Source organism: Cucurbita maxima, unplaced genomic scaffold, assembly GCF_002738345.1.
Source record: "Cucurbita maxima cultivar Rimu unplaced genomic scaffold, Cmax_1.0 Cma_Scf00027, whole genome shotgun sequence".
Classification (NCBI taxonomy): Eukaryota; Viridiplantae; Streptophyta; class Magnoliopsida; order Cucurbitales; family Cucurbitaceae; genus Cucurbita; species Cucurbita maxima.
The window spans coordinates 2,613,379-2,626,993 of record NW_019272043.1 but is presented as its reverse complement, the minus strand read 5'-3'; the positions used below and the strand labels follow the sequence as shown (position 1 = coordinate 2,626,993).

The following is a 13,615-nucleotide window of genomic DNA, read 5'->3' as shown; positions in this document are numbered from 1 at the left end:
AGCAATAGACGTTCGTGATTCTAGATAAAGGAATAGCATGATGTTAGAAATTTACGAATTGGGGCGTGTAAAAAAACTAGAACAATTTAAAATCACATGCCCGTACACCATGACAATAAAGAATGATTTTATTAGATCAACATATTTCAGTCATAATATACAAGAAAGCTGTGCATATTTTTTCAAAGCATAATATGTACAAAAAAATAACTTGGCTCTCTCCATAGCCTACGGGCTTACTTTTTTCCCTCTTCACAACACTGGTCTTGCTTGAGCTATATTCAAACCACTGTTTGCAGCCATCAAACAAAGCCCTTCAGTTCAGATTTGATTTTAAATTGCATTTGTCTCGAACCTTGAAATCTCGCTCTCTTCAAGCTCGACATGGCAGTCATGATCCAAAAATTAGCTCCTTAATAGACATTAAAGGTGAGCGGAATCCATATGCCTCAGAGTCTCTCCAGATGAAAAAACCTAAAAAAAAAAAAAAAAAAACTAAAAGTGTTGTTTCTAAATCATGCAGAAACGAGAAACGAGATCATTATCAAACAAACAGAAATGAACAGCTATCTCAGTGGGAGTTTGTGAAAAAGGAGAAGAATATGGCAGCCAGAAACGAATGGAAGAAGAACCTATCCAGGAGAAAAGACCAGCAGTTGCAGCAATGAAGAACTCCCTGCTCACGCCGCTGCAGCTGTGGGATCAATAAAGACATACAATTAACTCATACTAAGGCCACACAAATGCAGATGTAACCACAAAATGATGAGCAGCTTACCAGTACAAGCATACAATGTTGGCGTATCCGTAAAACAAAACAGCCCAACTCGAACCCAAGAACCTGCAATTTCAGTTTGAACCAAGTAATATAGATGCTAATCAAGGCTGGTCATATGAGCAGTATATACTCAACTGTAATAGCTCAAACCCACCGCTAGCAGATATTGTTCTCTTTGGGCTTTCCCTTCCGGATTTCCCCTCAAGGTTTTAAAACGCATCTGTTAGAGAGAGGTTTCCCTTTCGTTCCCTCTCCAACCAATGTGGGATCTCACAAACCACCCCCTTGGCACTACCAAGTGTCTTGGCTCTCACCAAATATTGTCCTATTTAGACTTTCCCTTCTAGGCTTCCCCTCAAGGTTTTAAAACGCGTCTATTAGGGAGAGGTTTCGCTTATAAAGTTCTCCTCTCCAACCAATAACCAATGTGAGATCTCACATCCACCCCCTTGGGGCCCAATATGCTCGCTGGCACACTACCCAGTGTCTGGCTCTCAGCAGATATTGTTCTCTTTGGAATTTTCCTTCTGGGCTTCCCCTCAAGATTTTAAAACATGTCTGTTAGGGTCCCTAATAAAGTATATTTCGTTCCCTTATCCAACCAATCACCAATGTGAGATCTCACAATCCACCCTATTGGGACCCAACATGCTCACTGACACACTACACAGTGTCTGGCCCTCAGCAGATATTGTCCTCTTTGGACTTTTCCTTCTGAGCTTCCCCTCAAGATTTTAAAATGCGTCTATTAGGGTTTCTAATAAAGTATATTTCATTCCCCTCTCCCACCAATGCGGGATCTCACATTAACAAACCCGAGGGCCAAAACATCACACGAATTATGTGTTGATTACCTGTTTTCATAATATGCAAGACGTAGTTGTTCTTTGGTTTCTTTCTCTTATTGACAGGTGACATTGACACAGTTTTACAATGAGAACAACACATCTGTACTAAAAATGAAGATTATGTTTTAACAAATATTTGTGTGGTTCAATTATAAAACCAGACCCTAAACAAGTCGACTGAAAACAAAATAACGACTATAAAACAGACGTGAAAGGTTCGATTGGGGGGAAATAACGTTACCACATGAAGTCTCGAATGAATAGAGCACGTGGGAGCGTAAGACCATTTCCAATCAGGGCAAGAAGCATTGTAAGAGCTGATAAGCCTTTGATGTTCTCAGGATTCAGATAATTAGTCCACTGAACAGACAACATATGGTGGTGAGAGGTAATATCCGTAAGCGTTCAAGCTAACTATCATATATCTCAACTATTCTCACGAGCCAACCATCTAACTCTACTACATTTGTATATGTTTATATCATACCAAAAGTTCAAACAGGAAAGATACCAATTGTGAAACCGGCATCCACATGAAGAGGAGTGTTGCTGTCCATCCAGATAATGCTCCAACAAATTTTACACCTTTTTCAGGAAGTTTTCCAGTGCGTGCCTGTAAATCTTAAAAGGACACCTTTAAGGGAATGTTGAACAAGTCTAACATTTCAGCAACATGACAAGAATATATAGTAATCTTGGTTTCGGATCTCAAATTTGTACTATATCGTTTTTATGACCATATACACATAAGAAAACTCGTCGTCAGAAAGAGAAGAATTTAGCCAAAATAGGGAGTATGATGTGAGAGTATTGGCAGGGAATATATTAGGGATATTGGTAGAATATTAGTATCATCTCAAGCTCACCGCTAACAAATATTGTCCTCTTTGGGCGGTCCCTTTCGGACTTTCTCTCAAGGTTTTCTGCTAAGGAGAGGTTTCCACGCCCTTATAAAGAATGTTTTGTTCTCCTCTCCAACCGATGTGGAATCTCACAATGAGAAACATGAATGTTATCAAATTGTGAGATCCCACATCGATTGGGGAAGGGGGGTGGACACTAGGCACTGTGCTAGCGAGGACACTGAACCCCGAAGAGGGGTGGATTGTGAGATCTCACATCGATTGGGGAAGGAAACGAGTGCCAACGAGGACATTGGGCCTCGAAGGGGGGTGGATTGCGTGATCCCACATCAATTGGGAGAAAGGAACGAAACATTCTTTATAAGGGTGTGGAAACCTCTACCTAGCAGATGCGTTTTAAAAAACTTAAGAAAGTCCAAAGAGGACAATATCTGCTAGCAATGGGCTTGAGCTGTTACAACATTGGTGAAGCGGGACTTGGTTATAAATAGGAACGGTTAGAGAACTTAAGATAAAATGTTCGTCAAATCACAAAAGATAAACGTGCACAAACGTGTTCACAAACCCACCAAGATTTTGCGCAGACATATTTCATTGAATGAATTAGCATATGAACTAAAAAGGAAAATATAGGCAAGAAAAAGTCTACCAAAGCAACCGCAAGAAGTGCAGCAACCAAAGCAATGAATCCAGGCAAGATACTATTTGGAATGAACGGAACAAAAGTAGACCACATAACCTGCAACAAAATTAAGCAAACCCAAAACTTCATCTCTTCGTGACAATTCTTAACATTAAACATTATCGTTTTATGAACGAAGCTAGGCTAGAAAAAACATCACCTGGGGTAGGACAGAAAATCCACCAACAGTGATGAAATCTTCCCAAAATTTCAAGATTAGAACAGGAAGAACATTAAAGAAACTCATGAAGTTTATCACAAGACCAGAAGCCACGACCGCCGACGTGGCTGCAAAGTAAGGCAAGGGCATGGCCCCTGCTATAGCAAGCTGAGCAAAAACTATATATGTTGTAACTACTCCTAATGTTTGAATTAACATGGCCTCCTTCTCCCTCTTCTTCGCAAAGTATGACAACAATGCAAGGTTTCCAAGCAAACCAGTTAACATCCCCTACATGTATAAGAAAGTGAAAGAAGAACACACAAATTATCTTCGAAACACGAAACATTAACGCGCATGACACGAAACATTATTTTCAGTGTCTATTCTCTATAAACAGCTTGAATTATGAATGGAAGTAGTTTTTACCAGCCATGGAACTGCCAAAAGCGCGGTTTCGTTTCCAGATAAAAGGTTTCTGGCGTTAAGGATAATCTGAGGCAATTGTAGCAACATAAAAGGGATATTTGCTGCTGCAGAGAACTTTGCTGTCAATGAACTCCATTCTTCAAGCCTTTTGCTGTCCCTTAAGGTCTCAGATCCCTTTCACAATTTAAAAAGTGAAAACGTGAGTACAAAAATCATTATATATAAGGATCTGCTGGGTCATTCCAAAACTTGATCATGACCGCTAACCATTGTATTTTATTGCTATTGAAGTTCCTGATCATGATAATAAAATAAGATAGCATTTAAGAATTACAAACAATATAACACAACAGCAAGAAACATATCTTGTTCTTCCATTTATTCAAGAACACAACACATTTGACATCAGACCAAGGAAGATAGCACTTCCCATACTCCATCGATCATTCCATAGAAAATTTTCAGAAATTGATGTTTCATGAGCTCTTTTGAGAAAATCAAAAGTAAAAACATGAGTTTATGCTCAAAGTGGACAATATCATACCATTGTGGAGGTCGTGATTCCTAACATGGTATCAGAGTCATGCCCTTAACTTAGCTATGTCAACAGAATCTCCAATGTCAAACAAGTGAGCCTTGAAGTTGTAGTAAAAAATGACCCAAAGTGTGGAACAAACGGAGTACTTTGTTCGAGGACTCTAGAGAAGGAGTCGAGCCTCGATTAAGGAGAGGTTGTTCGAGGGGAGGATTGTTGAAGATGGAGTCCCACGTTAGCTAATTTAGGGAATGATCATGAATTTACAAGTAAGGAATATATCTCCATTTTGGGGAAGCCCAAAGCAAAGTCTCGATAGCTTATAATCAACATGGACAATATCATATCATTATAGCAAATATGATGGGACATTGAAATCCCCATTGATCAAGTCGGATAAAAAGTATAGAAATCATCAAAATCTGGCCAATATAGTATACAGCAGCCAGTGAGAGGAGCTACCTGGCGATGTGATTGAGGGACGTCGGATTCCGAGGCGGAGACCGGAGAAAGACGGCGGTGCGGCAAGGTTAATCGCGAACTGAATGGCAGCACCTGCTTTAAACAAAAGCAATTCTGTGGATTTGGGTTATTGAAAGGGAAAAAGAGGGAAATGGGCTTCGAAGGAATTGAAGCCGAGGAGAACACAAATGGGTCTCGTCGAAAAGGATCTCTTGCCCTATTGGAACCCAATGGGGGCTTACCCGCCATTGTCATCGCGGTAAGCTCAGATTTCTGACAGACACAACGACAATTGATTCGCTAGTAGAGCAAGAGGGAGAGAGGGAGAAATGAGAGGAGCGCGCGGAAAGAATCTCGATTATGAGCGTTAATAAGACAAAGAAGATCTAATTTGGAGTGTTCTTGAGATGGGTCTGTGAGATATTTAGCAACGATTAGCATTTCGTTTCACGTTCTTGCTAAAGGGTGCGAAAAGAACAAGTGGGTTCGGCTCAAGATCGAATTTTAGTTAACAAAGAACAAGCCTCACATGCCTCTTATCCGTTTCATTCAACTTTCTTTTCCCTTCATCCGAAAAAAATTATAAAAAAAAATTTTACTTTTATGTTGTAAAGCTGTTTTTTCATCGGAAAAAATTCGAAGATTACTCGGAAAGTTCATGCAACCATATGATAAACATAATTGTCTAAGATGTTATATGTCACAATCGCATTTTTTACAGCAGCGAAATAGCGATTGTGCGGCATTTATTCTAATCTAGCAAACAAGTTAGTCATGAAAAATCGAACTTCACAGATAACGTCGGCGTATGCTCGAGTCACATTTGAGAGAAATGTTAAGAAAAACGTAAGTAAAGAAATATGTTGAAAACAATTTGAAAGAAAACAATGTAGCTAAAAGCGATTAGGCAACAAAAATGGTATTGATAACATATAATCCAGGTAAGAAGGAGTGACGACAAATCATACTCTCATATAGTACATTTTGGTAAGAAGGGTTTATATATGATTTTTGTGAACACTCATACACCCAGTATTGACATAACATAAAATACTAAAGGTCTATTTAAGATGAAAGCATGTAAAAGAGGCTTGGAATGGACATGCGATCATGAACAACACATCCTAGACAAGAATGATCGGGACATCTAACATGTGGCCATAGACAAGCATGACCATAACACTACGTATTATCCTCGTTGCATTGTGCCTTATCAAACATTTGTAATTGCATATCTTTATAACAAAAGAGGTTTTTAATGTTTTTTTAAGATAGATTCATCCTTATCATTGTATATTTAATTTTTTTTCACAGTATTCAAGTGTGTTTGTACACATCTGTTTGATCTTCTTACATTCGGTTGCCAAAAAAATGAAATAATAAAAAGAAAATTGAATATAAAAAAAAAAAAAAAAGAAAAAAAGAAAAAAGATGGTCCAATTAGGCCCAATTCTAGGACATTGGGAGGGTCCAAAGAGGCACAGGCCAGGTTTCTTTTCACTGCAAAGAGCGAGAGGTTATCGTTGCTCTGTGAGGCCAACCTGATGACGCGCTCCCCTCTGCTCTAGGGACTGCATGGTGAGGGCTTTCGCCTATACCACAAAGCCCATCTCCTTACTTGAAACAGGCTGGCCCGTATAAAGCCCACATCAAACCGGCCCAGAAACTTGGACTTCATGTTTCACCTTTCTAAGGCCCTCACTTGAGTTACAAGCTTACGTAACCAAGCCCGACGATTGTAGCAATCTATGACACAAACTTAATACTGCAAATTATGCTTCAAAGTTAGCAATGTGGGACTGATTTTGGTACAATTCACACCTTCGCTCTAGATACTTAACTTTCATTTCATTTGCTCTTTCGTTTCCATTTTACATCGACTTTTTCAAAAAGTAATGATAAATGTTAATTCCCGATTTTTCTTTACCATTCAAATTTTTATTCAAATGTAAAAGTTTATGATCACTTACATAGGATCGACTTGACATATAATTCTACAACTTAAAGATGTGGAACACATCATGTCTTGAAGAAAGAGATGGTGACACCTAAGGAATCATAGACTCAATTTCTCTTTCCTTTCGAACCTAACACTCCATCCATCAAAGCTGCCTTTAGGACTATATGGTCGATAACGGCAAACTCCCAACCTTTGCACCTCCTGGACGTAGAGAACCAAAGATGCCATTTATCTAATCATTTTCAACTCGGACAAGTTTCCTGATGGAGGATTGTTTAGACAATCTACTTGACTTGCGTTTAATAATTGAAAACATGTCCATCCATTTATTTTGTAATTATATATTGACCAATATAGATAGATAATATTCTTCAGGCCCATAAAAAAAGATGGTTCATTAAAGCCCAATTTTAGGACCTTGGGTGGGTCCAAGAGGCACCAACCAGTGTTCCTTTCACTGCAAAGAGAGAGAGGTTATCGTTGCTCTGTGAGGCCAGCCTGACGCGTTCCCCTCTACTCTAGGGACCGCAAAGCCTGGGCTTTCGCACATACCGTACGGTCCATCTCCTTGCTTGAAATGGGCTGGACAGTGTATATATAGCCACTTCAACCCGGCCTACACAATTTGGGCTCATGTTCCATCTCTCTATTGCCCTCGCTCGAGTTACAAGCTTACGCAACCAAGCTCGGCAATCTTGTTATGATATCACCTTTATTAAATACTGCAAATTATGCTTCAAAATTAACAATGTGGGACTTTTTGACAAGGCTCGCACTTTTGATTTCGTACCATCTTCACACCTTAAAATTTTCTAGCCTTGAAATTGCTCGAGATACTCCACTTTCATTTTGTTCTCTCATCTTTGTATTACCTGCTTTTAACATAGACTAATTCATATTTTATTTTTCTTACGATTAAAGTTTTCATTAAAATGTAGTAGCTCATAATTAATGAATTTGACATATAATTCTAGAACATAGAGTCGTGAACACGTGATGTTTTGAAGAAACCTTCGGTTCTCCTAACTTATCCTAATAAACCTTTTTTCAAATAAAACTTTGAACATGCTAAGCAAACTCTATAGAAATGGTTCATGAAGGCCCAATTATAGGACCTTGTAAGGGGTCCAAGAGGCACCAGCCGGTTTTCCTTTCACTGCAAGGAGCGAGAGGTTTTCGTTGCTCTGTGAAGGCCAGCCTGACGCGTTGCCCTCTACTCTAGGGATCGCAATGTGTGCGCTTTCGCCTATATCACATTACGGCCCAACTCTTTGCTTGAAATAGGCTGGCCAGTATATTGCCCAATTAAACCCGGCCCACAAAATTTGCGTTCATGTTCCATCTCTTAATGCCCTCACTCAAGTTACAAGCTTACGCTACCAAGCTCGGCGAGTGAATTATTATATGACCTTAATTAAATACTGCAAATTATGCTTCAAAATTAGCAATGTGGGACTTTCTGATAAGGCATGATATTTCCTCATTAAACACAATACTTCACTATCAATTATATGTATCTAACATATAATTATGTATATGATGTTGCCAAAAACATATCATATCGTAAAATAATAAAATAAAAAAAGTTACAAAGCTAATTAATAAGCTATAAAGTCGATCAACTCTAAAATCTATGCGGCTAATATTAGTGTAGATCTTTTGTCTACTTGGCATAGTTTGCATCTTTGTTCTTTCTTTTAAGTTGCCTCATTTGTGACTTGAACCAACTCGAGCCCTAACAACTTGTGTTCCCCCTACCTTGTCCTAATAAATAGGGTCATGCACCTCTTTTCGTACAAAACTTCAATCTTATAGCTCGTTTCTAATGAAGGTTGAAATACAACTTCCTTACGAGAGAAATTAATATTCAAGTGGTTCTGATATGAATCAATACATCACCTATTAAGGTTACATTTACATACTAGTTAATTATGGTAATAAAATATGAAAATTACAACTCTTTAAATGTCTCGTAGAAGGTCATAATTTTTTTTTATTTTGAAACTTTATATATATGTTATCTTTGTAAAGTAGATTTGAAAATGTAGTAAAAAGAGCATTTGTACTTTCTTTTAACCAAGGGCTAAGTTTGACATGATCGATCTTTCATGTGAAGTGATTTGGATCTCACACAAAATGTTTTTGCCTTGACATATTGATCAACAAGTTAATTCGAAATTTACTTTTCATTGGAGTGATTTCTTATCGTTTTGAAGTTCTTGGATGTATTTAGATACAAAATGTCTTATTCTTCGGTAATCATTATTAAATTAATTAAACTAATTTCGATATTAGATTATGAAATAATTTTAGTAATATATTTATTTTTGTTAAAAGAGAATTAAGTAAATATTTCAATAATAAACAATTAATCCTACTAATTATGTTGAACTAATATTAATTAGTTAACTAATTAATTAACTAGATTTAAAACTAAATTATATGTAAAATTAAAAGAGAATTTGAAACTTTTTTTTTGAACGAGATGAAAGAAAAAAGACGCAATATTCGATCGAAGTTCAAAGTTTGAGTCTGGAATTTTGAAAAAATCTTTGATTAATTTTATTTTCCGAAGGCCGATTTGACAAATTCGGCGAATAAGAACTGGCCACGGCTGAAGGCGGCGGTGCGATACTCCGACGTTCATGAAGGAAGAAGAAATTCGAAGGAGAAGAGTCAGGGCAGCTACTGAAGTAGGTTTTCTTCTCATTCAATCATATTCAGTCTTCCATTCTAGTCATCCTAGTTTTCTGCTTCTTACTTGATCCTTACTCCACGCTTTTCTTCTTATTATTTTTTTAAATGTTATTCCAGAACCGCCATAATCTGTTTGCTAGATGAAATTAGGAATCTAGGGCTCTTTCAATCTCTTCTTGTTTCCGAAATTAGTGTATAATTTGAGTTTATTTGAGAAGAAGAGAAAGAGAGATGGATGATTATCAGGAGATGGAGAGGTTTGGTATGGAGAATGATTACGATGATGGGCAATGGATTGCGGCGAGTTCTATTATCGAAAGCGCAAAGAGAAGAGGTCCCAAACGAAAGACGATGTTCTCTATGGTGTCTTTGCGACTGGTTCTGATTCGGATTCTGATGGATTTTCGTCTCGGAAGCGCCGCAAGGACCGCGACTTGTCTATGAAACCTGACCTCACCAAGCCTGTCAATTTTGTATCCACCGGCACCGTCATGCCCAACCAGGAGATCGATAAGATTTCCAAGGATGGTGATACTGACAATGCGGATGATGACCGACCTGGCCTTGGCTTGGGTTCCAGCACTTCTGGTTCTGGTTTGGGGTTTGCTTCGTCGAGTTCTGACAAAAGTCGTAATGGGGTTAAGGAGAATGGTTCTACTAGTGATGGAGACGAAGATGGTGATGACCTATTTTTGTCCACTGCGTTTGGGAGGAGGATTAAGGAGGGAGCTGAAAGGAGGGAGAGGAAAAGAGTGAAGTCTCAGGTAGAGAAGAAAAGTTGAGCGGTAGCCGGGACGAGAAAAGATTCTAACCTTGGGAATGTTGGAGTGTTTGAGAAGCATACCAAGGGCATCGGCCTGAAGCTACTTGAAAAAATGGGATACAAGGGAGGCGGGCTTGGCAGAAACGAACAAGGGATTGTAGCTCCCATTGAAGCTAAAATGAGGCCTAAGAATATGGGTATGGGTTTTAATGACTTCAAAGAGGCGCCTAAGATACCTGTTTTACAGGAAATAGAGGAGAAAATATTGCCCCAACCAACAACCAAGGCGGAGGAGATGCTATGGTCGAAGCAAGTAAGGTCTAAGAAGAAGAAGAAAGAAGCATATTTAACAGCTGAGGAATTACTAGCTAGCAAGCAGGACCAGGCATTGGAGGTTACTCAGAAGGTGTTTGATATGCGTGGGCCTCAGGTGCGGGTATTGACAAATTTAGAAAACTTAATGCTGAGGAGAAAGCTAGAGAAAATGACATCCCTATGCCAGAGCTTCAGCATAATGTGAGGTTGATTGTAGACTTGGCTGAGTTGGATATTCAAAAAATTGATCGGGATTTGAGAAATGAGAAGGAAACTGCGCTCGTCTTACAGGAAGAGAAGGAAAAGTTAGAGATCGAGCTGGCTCGTCAGAAGAAGCAGTTGGATAATATGGAAGAAATTATGAACATGATAGAGCGAATAGGAGAAGATAATTCTGCTGGAACATTGACGTTAGATGGACTTGCCAAGTGCTTCAGTGGCTTGCAGAGAGAATTTAGTGATAACTACAAGTTATGTAACTTGTCTTGCATTGCATGTTCATTTGCACTACCTTTGTTCATTAGAGTATTTCAGGGCTGGGATCCCCGACAAAATCCTTCTCATGGGTCAGAAGTGATATCATTGTGGAAGACTCTGCTTCAAGATGAAGATTGTATCGACATCTGGGATGTGACATCGCCTTATACTCTCCTGGTTTCAGAACTTGTCCTACCTGCAGTAAGAATTTCTGGCGTAAATACTTGGCAGGCTAGGGATCCTGAACCAATGCTTCGATTCTTGGAGTATTGGGAAAAATTGCTGCCTCCTTCAGTCCTTCATACCATATTGGACAATGTTGTCATGCCTAAACTAGCAAGTGCAGTTGATTTGTGGGAACCTCAGCGCAATCCTGTTCCTATCCACATGTGGGTACATCCATGGCTGCAATTGTTAGGGCGTAAGCTGGAGGGTATGTATCAGGTCATACGTACGAAGTTGAGTTTTGTTCTTGGTGCTTGGCACCCAAGTGATGCTTCTGCCTATACTATATTGTCCCCGTGGAAACCTGTATTTGATTCTGCTAGTTGGGAGCAGCTTATGCTTCGATTTATAGTACCTAAACTACAGCTTGTCTTGCAAGAATTCCAAGTAAATCCCGGAAATCAGAAACTTGATCAGTTTTACTGGGGTACTAGTTGGGCTTCTGCCATACCTATCCACATCATGGTTGATATGACGGAGAAATTCTTCTTCTTCAAGTGGCTACAGGTATTGTATCACTGGTTATGTTCAAAGCCAAATTTCGAGGAGGTTACAAAGTGGTACATGGGTTGGAAAGAACTCTTTCCAAAGGAGCTTCTGGCTAATGAAAGTATCCGGTACCAGCTTTTAGTTGTGGCCTGGATATGATGAATCAAGCTGTTGAAGGGATGGAGGTGGTTCAGCCAGGTTCGAAAGAAAATAGTTCTTACCACTGGATTCCTGAGCAACGGCAGTTTGAAGCTCAGCAGAAAGTTGCTTCGCAAGCTAAACAACAAGGTGCAGATGGCTTGGGTAATGCTTCTCATTTGGATGGTATGGTGGTACACTTGAGATGACTCTGAAAGAAGTGCTTGAGGCCCATGCCCAACAGCATGGTTTGCTCTTTAAGCCTAAACCTGGAAGGATGCACAATGGGCACCAGATATATGGCTTTGGAAATATAAGCATAATAGTGGACACTCTAAATCAACAAGTGTATGCCCAAACTGAAGAATCATGGTCCCTAGTATCCCTTGAACGATTGCTCGACATGCACAATAGTTCTACATCAAGGAGATGGTAGATGCAAGCTTGGCTTACCTTTTGAAGAATTCCCCACGTTGTGAAGCAGCTTTAATCAATGTTTAGGTTATGTAAACCGCTTGTACAATAGGAGAAACTATAAGGTCAGTATGCCTTTAATCTCTCAGCCATTAGTGAGCTAGTCTTTTTTTATCATTAGATATGATCTGAAAAATCTTTTTCCGTCAATATATACTGATTTTTTTCCCATGTGAATTACTATCTTATCATCAATTAACCCAAATTTCTAGCTTCTTTTGTAAACTTCTATGATGTGTTCTTCTGTCATAGTCTGCTTCTTGAATAGGCATGAATAAATTACTGAAAGGCTATTCTTGATGATTTTTTGATTTCTTATTAGTTTCTTGTTTATGTCTTAATAATTAGACTTGATAAGAGTTACAATTTAATAAAATATAGAACACAACGTCTTTGTGATTTTTGTTTTGTTTATATGATCTTGGTGCTATATCATGAAAGATAAATTATCAAACAAGAGGAGTTTGTTTCAATTGCATCTAACATTCTGGGTTGGGTACTGACCTGCCAAAGAGACCATGGATGAGTAAATGTTTCTACCATTTGTTTCAATTGCATCTTTGGGCTTTTAGTTTGGTCGTAATTGATGGAAATGAATGGGAGAGTTTCTCTCAAGCATATTAATATTTTTTTGGGGAATCACTATAGAATCTTGATATCCATAACCAACACCCGATTCATCTTAAAACTTGTGAACCTAATGCTTTGTTCTTTGGCTGGAGAGGTATAGGAGTGAAAGAGGTTACTCTCTGGAACTAGCTAGGCATGGAAACATTTATTGTAAGGTGATTTCATTCTGCAATTGGGGTAAGTGCAGATGGCTCATTCTCCACCCCAAGACAGGTTCAATGTCTAGTTATTTTTAGGTTATATTATAAGATTAGTTTCTGAATCTTACTTCTTAGTGGATGATTCAGCATCCTCGAGTGCTTTCTGGAACTAGCTCTTCGAGCCTGCTGTGTACGATTAGCCAAGAAGAAAGAGGCGGGATATGTGGTCTGTGTAGAAATAGATTCTCATTCAGAAAATGCCTTGTAGGTGGGTTGGTTCCTCTGTCATCGCCAAGGAGCTCTTGGTGAGGAGACCTTAGAATAAGTTGCTAGATTTGTGTCAAATGTATTTATTAGATCCCTGAATTTTTTATTTTGTGTCAAATAGGTTTCTTAAACTTTAATAAGTGTATAATTAGTCCTTAAATGTTCGATGAAAGTTTTTCTATTTGTTGAGTGGATTGTGCAGGATCACAAAACCATCAATACAAGCGACTTGAGACCGTATTTCATAAAAATTGAGTCACATTTTGTATGTGGGGCAACTATG

At 38.7% G+C, this 13,615-nt stretch overlaps 1 protein-coding gene and 1 pseudogene across 1 annotated transcript; one reads left to right on the top strand and one right to left on the bottom strand.

Moving 5' to 3' along the window:
- Positions 1 to 110: 110 nt before the first annotated feature.
- LOC111499523 (maltose excess protein 1-like, chloroplastic) lies at positions 111 to 5,207 on the bottom strand. The gene is made up of 9 exons (XM_023151087.1): positions 4,758 to 5,207; positions 3,761 to 3,934; positions 3,332 to 3,622; positions 3,139 to 3,228; positions 2,138 to 2,239; positions 1,868 to 1,986; positions 779 to 841; positions 633 to 694; positions 111 to 474 (listed from the first exon to the last, which is right to left on the bottom strand). Exons 1-9 carry the CDS (start codon positions 5,010 to 5,012, stop codon positions 392 to 394), a joined length of 1,239 nt encoding a protein of 412 aa, XP_023006855.1. The 5' UTR covers positions 5,013 to 5,207; the 3' UTR covers positions 111 to 391.
- A 3,986-nt stretch (positions 5,208 to 9,193) lies between these two features.
- Positions 9,194 to 12,268, top strand: LOC111499521 (annotated as a pseudogene).
- The last annotated feature ends 1,347 nt before the right edge of the window (positions 12,269 to 13,615 follow it).

Coding starts and splice junctions, on each gene's coding strand:
- LOC111499523 (XM_023151087.1), bottom strand. CDS start 5,012: ATGACAATGGCGGGTAAGCCCCCATTGGGTTCCAATAGGGCAAGAGAT. Junction 1,987..2,137: donor GGATGCCGGTTTCACAATTG/GTATCTTTCCTG, acceptor TTGTCTGTTCAG/TGGACTAATTATCTGAATCC. Junction 842..1,867: donor TTCATTCGAGACTTCATGTG/GTAACGTTATTT, acceptor CTGAAATTGCAG/GTTCTTGGGTTCGAGTTGGG.